We start from the raw sequence: 12,523 nt of genomic DNA, 5'->3' as shown, positions 1-12,523 counted from the left end.
CCGACGGATCAGATCGATCCATCCACACCTGATCTCCGATTTCGGTGCCCATACTTCCCCAATAAAATAATAATAGTAATAAAGAATTAAACGGTCCGGCTTCAGCGGCAAGGTGAAAAAGGCGGTAAAAGAATTCGGACCCGAACCGATCTCGACCGTCCGTTGATTCACCGGCCGTCGATGGACGGTGGGAATGAGGAGTGTTACGACGAACTTGGTCCCCTGGTTTACTTTTTCCGGAACTGTTTTGGAAAGGGGCGATTCCTCGTACGACGAAAGGGAAAAAGAAGAAGAAATACCTTAAATGATCTCATCACCCCGTTTCGGTTAGTACTGAACTGACCAAAATACCCATATCCCTCCCGGAAAAGCTCGCGGCTGGCAACTGAGGTCATTTTTGTCAGAAGAAACTGCCAATGCCGCCTTTCCCACAAAGGGTGTTTTTTTCCGTAAATTTGATGAAAATAGAGGGTATATTGGTAATTGTGTAGAGGAAAAAAAAGGATGGCCCCCTCATCCTATCATCATCACGTATAAAAGGGCGACGAAGGGAAAAAAAAAAAAGAAAAAGGAGTGGAAAAATAATAATAATGGGCTTTTCTTTATTTCTTTATTTTCCCCTACAGAGTGATTGGAGCTCGGAAGAGAAAAGGGAAGACGAAGCCATAGCGAGAGTGCCCCTCTCTCTCTTTCTCTCTCTCTCTCTCTGAGTTCTCTCGGTCGTTAGGTTTCGATCCGGCGCTCGGGAAATCGCTCTTTGATGCTGAATTGTTGTCGAGAATGCTCGATCCGGTGCGTTTTGCGGCGTTGGAGATGGAGATCTGGGGCATCTAGGGTCTAAGATGAGGTCTCTGTTAGCGTGGAGCTAGGCCTGAGGTCTTCGGAGCTCGTGGTTCGGATTTTAATAGAGAGAGATGGGTTTCGCGGTCGGAGGCTCTGTTTTGTAGCTCCTGGTGGAGGTTTGGAGAGGCGAAGTTTCGGAGTCCAGTGGCTTGTGGGGGGTGAAGCTCCTTGTAGTGCTTTTTTGCACTAAAGGTATCATTTTGAACTGTTAGGGGAGTTTCTGAGGTGAGATCTGGAGGGTTTGATGTTTCTTTGGTGCTTCTGGTCAAATGCAAGGGCTTCCCTTCGAGCTTGGGTGATGCAAGCTGGGATTTTTTGAGGTTGTGAAGGGCTGAACTGGTTGAAAGCTTGATTTTTGCTGAGGGTTTGGAGCTTTGGAGGGAGATTTCTTCGCCGCTTTGGGTTTTTGTCGTGATTTGCCTGCTTGGATTACTTGGCTGAGGTATTTGGCTACTACTTCTTCAGTACGTTTTGCCTTTTCTGTTTTTTTTTCCTTTTGTTGAGATTTCGGCGGAGTAATTCTGAGGTTTTTTGGTTGGAGGTTAGTGCGAAGGATTTGGTTGGAGTTTTCTGTTCGGAGGCTTTGGAAACCCCATCTGCTCCACAATATCGGGGCGAGTCCATCCAGTTCTGCTTCCAAGAGTCAGAGATTTTGGCGTAAATCCTTTGGGTTTGAGCTGGGATTTTTAGAGTTTTATGTGCTGCACCTTCCTTGTAGCTAAGACGACGGATTGGAAACTTTAGGGCTTCAAAGTTGAAGGATTGGACCTGATGAGAGTGGAAGCGAGCGTTTCTTGCAGTGGGCCTGGCTTCGGATGAAGTGCTTGGCGGGTTTCCAAGGGGCTTGTGTCACCAAATGGTGTTTTTGATGCCATCTATTGGGTCCTCTTATATTTTGTGTGGTCATTAGCTGGGTGGAAAGGCAAAATCATCCCATTGGGAGTGAAGAAATCAAAATTTTCAATATAATTACTTTCTAAGGGCGAATTTTATGGAGGTATGACAACAGCTAATCGAGCGAAACCAAACAAATATGATTCATCATCACACGGGGTGTCTTTCCTTGAAGATTTCATTTGTTTGTTGAAGATAGGGGGAGGTCGTGGTGCTCAGAAGTGGTTCATTATTCGGTGAACCTATTCATAGTTTCAGGATGAGGCTCTCAACATCGGGACTTCCGCAGCAGACACAGGAAGGTGAATTTTTAGCGTGCTTCTTTCTGGTTTATCTAGAACCTGGTATTCTGGCACCTAAATGATTTATGGTTTTAACATTTGGGTTGCTGTTTGTGGATCAACAGAATTCAGCTTATGTAATTTTTTTTTAAAAAAAATTAAAGAATTAGGTTGTCATTGGCATAATTTCCTTATGTGGTTTTGGCGAGAAAGTTCTTATCAATGCTTGAAGTTCACTAGCTGCACTTGCTTACATGAAGATGCTTTTGTGTGTGTGTGTTCGTGTTCTTATCAATGCTTGAAGTTCATATTTAGGTTACTTTCACTAGCTGCACTTGGTTACATAAAGATGCTTCATATTTGAGTTACCTTTTCGAATTTTCTAAAATTCAAGGATTACTTTTCTTGCTGTCTTAATTTCTCAGTGTTTCCTGTTATATCTTTTTGATTTGAATTTGGTTTGCTGATCAAGGTAAAGCAATAATCACTGTGTTTACATTGGGAGATTATGAGTTTCTCTAAGTAGTATTCTCTTGTTTGATAACTCTTCACTATTCCTGGTTAGTTGGAAGGAAGGATTGCATTCTCAATTTTGGAAGAACTTGCATCTTATAATTGCTCATGTTTGCATGGCAAACATGGCTATGGACACGACTGTTATAGAATTTAAAGCGAAATCACTTTTCCCTTGGATGATAGATGCTTGCTTTTCTGCCATCATGCTTCTTCTTATGTTTTCTGTCTCTTAATATTTACAGGGGAGCAAAAGTGTCTGAATTCGGAACTATGGCATGCATGTGCTGGACCGCTTGTGTCTTTACCTGCTGTTGGAAGTCGTGTAGTGTACTTTCCTCAGGGTCACAGTGAGCAGGTCAGTTTATACGTATACTGCTGTGGATGATTTATGTCTCGACAAAGTTCATACTAAGTTTTGCATAATTTGTAGCATGTGTTTTCAAGATCTGCTCTTGAGGGTGTCTTTTACTACTTGTGTAAATATAAATTTAAATAATTTAGTGAATAGTCATGCTTCTGTGCCATTATAAAGAAAGCGGTGTCACATATAGGTGAAGTGGATGAGTGTATTAAATCATTATTATGTCGTTCAAGTTAGCTAGGCCATGCAAAATCTTATTTGATCAAGACATTATTACTGGCATTGCATAGTATATTTGGTTTTCCTCTTATCCTTTCCTTAGAGAATTTGAATAAATGAAGCTTGATTTTACGTTTGCAGGTAGCTGCATCTACCAACAAGGAAATTGATGCTCACATCCCAAATTATCCAAACTTACCTCCGCAGTTGATCTGTCAGCTTCACAATGTAACTATGCATGTAAGTTTCACTCAGACAAATGTTGGTCGATGTAGCATGCATTTGTATAAGCTGTCTAATGAGTGAATTCCTGCTCAACAATTTGAATCTCAGGCAGATGCAGAGACAGATGAAGTTTATGCCCAAATGACATTGCAACCCTTGAGCCTGGTAATTGACAGCACTGTATGCTTGTGATCTCAATTTGATTGTCCAATGATTGATTTTCATAATCTATATATATTGACATATTACATCCACAGGAGGAACAAAAAGATCTTTATCTTCCTGCTGAACTGGGTACTCTGAGCAAGCAGCCAACCAACTATTTCTGCAAGACACTGACTGCAAGTGACACCAGTACGCATGGTGGATTTTCTGTTCCTCGCCGGTCAGCTGAAAAAGTCTTCCCTCCATTGGTGGGAAAACATTACCTGATCAAATAAAATTTTTATTTTTTCCAGTTGAAACCAATTTGAATCTTACAGTTAAGATTCATTTGAGCTTTTCTTTTTTTTGTGCCTTTATCATTATTCCCCCAGGATTTTTCCCAGCAGCCTCCTGTGCAGGAGTTGATTGCAAGGGACCTTCATGATAATGAGTGGAAATTTCGTCACATTTTTCGCGGTAAGTTTGTGTGGCTGCCAGTGAGGTTAGTGTTTTAGAGTTAAAGGATTATTAGAGACACTATAATCTATTCTTGGATAAAATGGTGAAGAAAGTTTGTGTCAATATTATAATATCGATAAACATAAATATCCTGAGGTTGGCACTATATTTGAGAGAGAGCATTAGAAATGGAGACAGGTGAAATTTAGAGTTGCACTAACAAACAAAAAAATAAATATTCTCAATTGTTCACTCCATGCAGGGTACTAGAAACTGGGAGGGGAAAAACAGTAGTCTCGAAGAAATCTGAACTTAAGTTGTTAAAACTAATTTGAGAAATCCAGAATGTTGAAGGGATTTATCTCTCATAAAAGTGAACAACTTGTCTGTTCTCTAATTCTCTTGTGCCAAGCATTCGTGGAGTTGCTGAGCATAGTTGAATGAAATTCTTTTTCTTTAGTTGAAGTTGATCCAGCGGCAGCTATTTATTGGGCATATTATTTCTGTTGTATTTGTAAGGATCTTGGGAGATCCACACATCGGTTAGATCGTACTCTCAGGAATTACTATCAATATAAATTGATGATAATGAGTTCTGAAAAGATACTGAGTAAATTGCCCATTAATCTCTTCTTTATTGCTGGTTGGCTGACTTAATTTTAGCCTTGTGCTTGCTATCCTCTTGCATAGCCTATGAGGCGTGAATTGTATGTCAGAGCGAGGGAATTATGCAAGTTTAATACACACGTTGATATGGTATTAAAACTGTGTTTTCACCAAAAATGGATAGCTAATGGATGTTTATTTCAATTTGCTCAGTCATTTTTCCTCTAAGCACAATGAATTTACCCCCAGGGAACATTTTTGTGGGAATACAGAAATGCACTACCTCTTAAGTGATTGATGATAAGTGATTTTCTTAGAACCTTTCTTTCCTGCAATTGCTTTTTAATTTTTTTTTTTTAACCTAGTCAAAACTTTGAACAATTTTTGCATTTGATGACTCCATATCCACCATTCCCATTTTGATAAGCTACTTATTTTCACTCTGTTATATTCATATAATCTTCCTAGTCTTGAAATATCAATTACCTCTTTAACTTTCATCTGGAATTCTAGACTAAGGTTTGATCATTCTTTGCTTTCAAACTAATTCTCGTCTATATGTGAGTTTTTCTGTTTGATCTATTTACAAATGTTTTCACTATTAAAGTTATGTGCTTTTCACCAGAAGAGGCATTTACGTAGTTGTCCCACATAGTGGACAGTAAGTCCTCTAATAATGCATCTTGTCACATCAATCATGAATTGTCAGTCCCTGTTTGTGCTGCTGAGTTCCGAAGAGGTGCTGATCTCTTTTGTCTTTAGGTGAATTGTATTGCGTACTTTTTAGATTAAGTAGTTCAGAATTAGCTTGCCTTCCCATATAGTCTATATTGGAGAGATGTTCCATATATGTTGGAACATCTTCAGCGAACTACTCGTGCTGTGTTGCCTCAACCCAAGGGCATTTGGTAAGGAGCTACAGTCCGGCGGTTGACAAGCCACTGATCGGAGGCGACTGGACTGGAGTGCTTTCATCAAATGATGCATGTGGGCTGAGCCATTCCTAGCGTATGGTCCATGAGATAGTTCTGGGTATGTAGTTATTTTAGAAAACCTTAAAGCTGGCTTTAAACATTTTAGGACAAGCTTTTAATTTGACATAAACTCTCTAAATAGTGTCAAGTCGCTACTAGGGATTGGATGAACAGGGTGTGCCATGAAACTTAGAAGGCCAATTGGTGGATAAGGAAACACACCTCATAGTTTACGTGGTTTGAGAGGTTTAATGTAGATCACATCATATGGGCTTTGACTATATGTGTGCCTTCATAATTCCAGCAAGATGGTTCAATTGTCCATAAAAATATTGTTGATAAGGACCAGCTATTATTTTTATTGTTGGCCATTGATCGACGCACGAGCTAGTGTGTTCAACATGATATGCTTTTTTATTAAACACATTCTTGATTCAGGTCAGCCAAAGAGGCATCTTCTGACAACAGGATGGAGTGTTTTCGTAAGTGCAAAACGACTGGTTGCAGGTGATTCAGTCATTTTTATCTGGTATGATAATGCCATACCTTATTTCTGTTGCATGCTATAATAAGCTTTTCACTCTTATTGCTAATTATTGATTTATTGCTTCTATCAGGAATGAAAATAATCAGTTGCTTCTGGGTATTCGGCGTGCTAATCGGCCGCAAACAGTTATGCCTTCATCAGTATTATCATGTGATAGCATGCATATTGGACTTCTTGCTGCTGCAGCCCATGCTGCTGCTACCAATAGCCGCTTTACTATATTTTATAATCCCAGGTAAATATAGCGCATATTGTGGGAATTTATCGCATCCACTGTTTCCAAGTTATCTTGACTTGAATCTTTTGCTTCCAGGGCAAGTCCTTCTGAATTTGTCATACCGTTAGCTAAGTATGTTAAAGCAGTTTACCACACCCGTGTTTCTGTGGGTATGCGTTTTAGAATGCTGTTTGAGACAGAAGAGTCTAGTGTTCGCCGGTAGGTTCAAACTAAACCCCTCTTTGAAAATTTCATTTCCTAAGCATTTCCTTTCATAAACTCTCAAACTTTTTATTATGTTCATGTATGTGTATAGATAAAGACAAACCCATTCAATTTGGTATTTTTTTATTTATGTAGTTACTAATATGCTTCTGTTTTTTCATGTAATGTTACCTTTTCATGTTTCATACTTGTTCATATCATCTTATAAATGTTGCCTGTATTATATTCAGTTACATGGGCACGATCACAGGGATTAGTGATCTGGATCCTGTGCGCTGGCAAAACTCACATTGGCGTTCTGTAAAGGTATTTATAATGCAAAACCTTTTGTCTTCTATGCTCTACCGGGAACCTTGCTATATGTACAATTTGACATGATACCCTTCATTTCGGAGAATATTGTTTTTTGGAATTTGTTCGCCAACAATTTCCTAACACATCACAGATGAATGTCACAAATTCTGGTTTTGGTGGTTTAGGTTGGTTGGGATGAGTCGACTGCTGGGGAAAGGCAGCCAAGGGTTTCCCTTTGGGAGATTGAGCCTCTGACGACGTTTCCAATGTATCCATCTGCCTTCCCTCTTAGACTTAAACGTCCATGGCCATCAGGACTGCCTTCTTTGCATGGTATGCTTGATGTTTGCATTTTGAAATTTCATACTTGGTTAATATTCTCTACTATTTAGTGAGAGCCACTTTGCTCCCCCGTCTCCCTCTATACCCTCACCTTACCCCCAAAAAAATCATGTGAATTGCATGTCTGTTTCTAGTATGCATAATTCATATCTACCATGCATCTGCAGGTGGCAAGGATGATGAAATTGGTCTAAATCTTCCACCTATGTGGCTTCGGGATGGGGACCATGGGTTGCCGTCTTTGAGTTTTCAGGGACTTGGAGTGACACCTTGGATGCAGCCTAGACTTAATACTTCAATGCTTGGTCTCCAGCCTGATATGCACCAAGCAATGGCTGCGGCAGCACAGCAGGAGATGAGGACCATGGATCCTTCAAAACAGACATCGGCAATTCTACAATTCCAACCACCTCAAAGCTTGACTAGCAGATCCACTCTATTGGCAAGCCAGATTCTACAACAAATGCAACCTAACTCTCAGCAAGCCCTCCTTCAGACCATTCAAGAAAACCAGGGTCAAAACCAAACTCGCTGTCAGTTTTCTCAACATCAGTTGCAGCATTGCAACTCATTTGGTGATCAGGATCAGCAGCAGCAGCAGCTGCAGCCACCACTGATTCAACAGCAGCAGCCGCATCAAAGGTTGCAACAGCAGCAGCAGCAACAGTTGCAACAGCAGCAGCAGCAGCAACAATTGCAACAGCGGCAGCATCAGCAGCCACAGCAACAGCAAATACATCAGCAGCATCAACAGTCACAACAGCACCAGCAAATCCAGCAGACACACTTGTGTAATCTTCAGCAAATCCCTAATGTCGTCTCAAGCCTCTCACAGCTTGCCTCTACTTCTCAGTCCCCATCATCATTGCAAACATTATCTTCATTTTGCCAACAACAAACCTTTCCAGGCACCAATATGAACCCAGCATCCATGTCTGGTGTATCCCCCTTACATAGTATTTTGCGCTCATTCTCTCCTGAAGAAACATCGAACATTCTTAATTTTCCTCGAACCAGCTCAGTAAGCACTTCAGGCACATGGTCATCCAAGCGACTAGCAGTTGAATCCATGCTCCCTTCTGGAACTCAGTGCATGCAGCCCCAGGTTGAACAGTTAGACCAACAGTCGAACATATCTCAGCACTCTGTCACTTTACCACCATTTCCAGGGAAAGATTGCTTGCTTGACCAGGAATGCAACACAGATCCTCAAAATCATCTGCTTTTTGGTGTTCATATAGATTCTTCGCCTCTTTTGATGCAGAATGGCATGAGAAACCTTAGGAGTGTTGGCAGTGAGACTGATTCAACAGCCATGCCATTTCTGACTGCTGCAGGAACGGATTTCCCATTGAATCAGGTATTAACGAGTTCCAGTTGTGCAGAAGAACCGGGATTGTTGCAGTCTTCGGAAAATGGGGTTCATGTGAACCCACAAAATGGAACCTTTGTTAAGGTGAAAATTTTTCTCTTCTCATCCGTGGTTGTTGATTTGATTTATTTTTTTATCATTAACCTTATTTATGTTTGTTTTATGAAGCTGCTTGGTATATTTTTTTTCTGAATGATACTGCAAAACTTTGTAATTCTGCAAAGAAATACTGAGTCTAACTTACCTTCCAGATTGTTATGTGCACCTCTGGCTCCTGACTATCTGGGTAGTGTAAATCAATGTGCTATATTACATTTTTTCACTGTTCTCATTCCATGGTAATTATGCCGCTGATACATGGGCCTGATTTGTTATTTTATGATGTTGGGTTATGGTTTGAGAGATGCTTGTTGCATTAATGGATTTCCTGTGGTTTTATTTTCTTGCAAGATATATAGTTAATATGCAGGGTTGGTGGAACTAGTACCTGGATCCATGCCGATTGCCTAGCGTTACGGTATGGTACGGTTCCGTGCTGTGCCGACTTGTGGCATACCGACAAAGGGGAGCCGCAGCCGCAGAGGGAAGGGGAGGGGGAAGGAGAGGAAAAGAGAAGAGGGAGGGAGGGAGAGGGATTTCAAGTGATCTCTCCTCCTCTGGCCGCAGTGTAACGAAAAAGAGGAAGAGAGGGAGAGAGCAGCCAAGAGAGGGAGAGGGCTTTTGAGCCCCCTCTCTTTTAGTGCGGCATAACAGGGGATGAGCTCCTCTTTTGAGCCCCCTCTCTTCCGGTGTCTTCAATTGAGGGGTGGAGCTGTGCCGGTCCACCCTTGAATTGAGGGGTGAAACCGTGCCGGTCCACCTCCGGTATGTCTCGGTACGCCCTGAACCAAGCAGTTTGGGGCGGTACAACCATGGTTAATAGTACTAGCATTATCTCTTTCTTGAACTAAAGTTTGCAGAAGCCAAAGTTACCGGTACAAATGCCTGTGTAGGCAAGCCAAGTGCATTGATTTCATTGTTTGTGATGCATTGTCCTTTTCACTGATGGGCTACACCTGTATTGGTAGGTTTACAAATCAGGGTCCTTCGGAAGGTCACTGGATATTACCAGATTTAACAACTACCCGGAGCTGCGAAGTGAGCTTGGGCGACTGTTTGGCCTTGAAGGCCAGTTGGAGGACCCTATGAGATCAGGCTGGCAGCTTGTATTCGTCGACCGGGAAAATGATGTTCTTCTCCTAGGCGATGATCCCTGGCAGTAAGTTCTTCATGCGCTTCCTTCAGATGATATCATATATACGTGCTTTCTTGAGTGTTCTTTGCATGAATATGGAGCTGTTGCTTCGCAGAATCATAGGGCTCATTGGAAACAGATGTATGTTATAATGTGAATCTTGTTATGAGGATTCCTAGCAAATTTAGCTAGTTTTGTGTATTTGTTTAGATATCTACTTAAATTAAACTTATTAACTGATATCTAACCCACTTATGGAAATTTCTACATGCAAGCCAATATGCTTGCAACTCTACCTATTAGATTGTCATGGTTTGGTTGGTGATTGTTCAGCCTTAGGTCTAAGCTGTATACGGCACTTTTGGCCATACCAAAAAGTTTAGAAGTTGTTCAGGTAAGAGCCAAAAAAAGAGGGTATGAAAAGAAAAGGCAAGTTAAGGTAAATTTTGCGAGGAAAAAAGATTAAAGTAGATTTTGTGAGGAAAAAAATAATCTTTTGGGCAATTAATGATTTACCAGTGTAACTTCAACTTGTAATTGCACCATTTAAGATCCTGCTATCATGACTTTAAGCAAAGTTTTTCACAGCAAAGCATGTATGCATAACTAATTATAGCAAATGAGAGGCAGTCATAAACTTGACATGAGAATGGATGCTTGTATGGACAAGCATGCATGCTTGATCAAATACTTAAATTGAGATATAGCCTCCTAAAGAATTCCTCTTTTTTATTTTTTTTGACAAATAAATCATATTCTTCAATGTGGAAACTATATTATTTACAAAAAATAAAGAGTTCAAGTAAACAAAATCATTTTATGTGGATTCGGTTCAACGCATTGCATTTTAGTGACTGGAGTGAAAAAGCCTTTTAAATTACATCGCTTTCTTTTTGAATAGAAGGATAAGACTTTTACATATGTGAATCATATAACATTAAACAAGAAGCACCATTGACAGTTTTCCAAAAGAATGGTATACAGTCTTAGTAATAGTTTCTGTTACCTTATTTTTTCTCTCATTATAATTCAGGTTTGTAGAGATATGAGAAACTGATAAAAGGAAGCTCCTTTCAAAAACTGGTCTGAACTGACCCAGACTATATGAATTAGCCCATATAAGTTTGCAGTAACCATTATTGGTTCATGCTAACAGGCTTTTTCTTAGATTAGCATAAATTGGCTCACAGGTGAAAGTGTTAGCGGTGACAGCCAAATGCTATAATGGCCTCGTCAAGACCAGTTTGTTATACCCGTTTTTATTTCTATGTTTTAATCTGATCTAGCTATTCTTTCCTTCTTGAGTTTCATTTTTTTTTTTCATTTTCTTAATTAAAGTCCTTGATATCCTTTTAGCTGAAGGACTGAATTTTTTATGTTCTTTCAGCCTCAAGCTTTTTATAACACAACGGTGTTGAACCTTAGCTCCCTAGAAGGATTATGTTGGAGCAAAACTTAAGTAGCATCACTGTGCACAGTAGTTAGGTCTTAGAAGTGATTGTACTGTTTCCCAACTTGAAATATGGGCATGCATCCATGTGGATCAGAAGCTTGTTTTACTTTTCTGGTAGCAGTTATGTGCATAAGCCTGTTCATCTTGAAGTATCATTTGCATGCATGACAGTTTCGAAGTGATTATAGCATATTACACATTGCTGGAATGCTTGCACACATTGACACTTAAGAGACACAAGCCTTTGGTTGTGCACTTCATGATTAAGTGGCTAAACCATATGTTGTACCATGTCCATTTATAGCTTTTACTGATACAGAAGCGTGCCTATAAATAGTCTTTAGGATATGCAAAAGCTTAATTTGATGACTTATTTTATGATTTGAACTATTAGGGCTCAGTTCATAGGTACAAGAAGGTTATGATCTCCTCAACCCCCACATCATGTTTCATTTTCATAAATGGATCGATCACTACAGTCGTCTCAAATTTAGGTTTAGATTTGTGGAATACATGATACAGAATGCTGCACAGGGTGCAAACCTTAACGAACTCCAGCTTTTTTTAACACATTTTGGATTATTTTGTTTGGGTGATCACAGCGATATCAATATATCTCATACAAAGCATCTTTTATTATAGCTTCCTGTTAGCACATGAAAATGAAAGACTGATGTGAGTCTTGCTAGCTTGATTAATTTGATACCGAAATTGATTGGATGCACAGGTCTAAAACATGCCCATACGGGTGGGTTTATGACACATTGAATTCTATTTTGCTTTGCATTGTAAATCCAGGTTAAATTTATGACACTGCTTTAAATATTGCTAGGATATAGCTGGAGTCTAATGCAAACATAATGTTCTGATGAAATAATGTCTACGTTTTGTGCTTTGTGCCTTTTCCAGAGAGTTTGTTAATAATGTGTGGTGCATAAAGATACTCGCGCCCCAGGAAGTGCAGCAGATGGGCAAAGGGGGTGAACTTCCGAGCGCAGCCCCGAGCAAGAGGCTTCCAGGCAGCGGCTGTGATGGATATGCGAGCAGGCAAGACTCGAGAAACATGAGCAATGGGATTGCTTCTGTGATGCCTCTGGACTACTGAAAAGAAATAGGAGAACAGAGAACATGAAATCCCATGAGTTTGAAGTCCAGAACTCTCGTCATCTTGCTGTCTTGCCCATCACACAGTACTGTTTCGTCAGAGTAAGTAGCTTGGTCTATGTATGTCTCTAGTAACTGTATTATAGGTAATGCCACGCGACTTCGATATAATTTTATCAGAATATGCTTTTGTGAAGCTAGGCATTTTTATAA

The 12,523-nt window shown here is 40.2% G+C and overlaps 1 protein-coding gene across 2 annotated transcripts; it reads left to right on the top strand.

The window, feature by feature from the left end:
- Window positions 1–560: 560 nt before the first annotated feature.
- Window positions 561–12,523, top strand: LOC103710514 (auxin response factor 17). Of its 2 annotated transcripts, none has more exons than XM_088704132.2 (15): window positions 561–1,285; window positions 1,390–2,039; window positions 2,777–2,889; window positions 3,256–3,354; window positions 3,448–3,504; window positions 3,597–3,752; window positions 3,876–3,960; window positions 5,961–6,051; window positions 6,140–6,304; window positions 6,383–6,505; window positions 6,742–6,817; window positions 6,991–7,138; window positions 7,315–8,603; window positions 9,587–9,777; window positions 12,116–12,523. In XM_088704132.2, the coding sequence occupies exons 2-15, from the start codon at window positions 1,997–1,999 to the stop codon at window positions 12,309–12,311; spliced, it is 2,832 nt and encodes a 943-aa protein (XP_088560258.2). In that variant the 5' UTR covers window positions 561–1,285; window positions 1,390–1,996; the 3' UTR covers window positions 12,312–12,523. The 2 variants fall into 2 exon arrangements, with proteins under 2 accessions (XP_088560258.2, XP_088560259.2); XM_088704133.2 differs by having other exon boundaries at window positions 565–1,285; window positions 1,385–2,039.

This window comes from Phoenix dactylifera, chromosome 9, assembly GCF_051530095.1.
Source record: "Phoenix dactylifera cultivar Ajwa chromosome 9, Ajwa_hap1_PhDact_Kaust_v1.1, whole genome shotgun sequence".
Classification (NCBI taxonomy): domain Eukaryota; kingdom Viridiplantae; phylum Streptophyta; class Magnoliopsida; order Arecales; family Arecaceae; genus Phoenix; species Phoenix dactylifera.
This window is presented reverse-complemented; position numbering and strand designations above follow the sequence as displayed.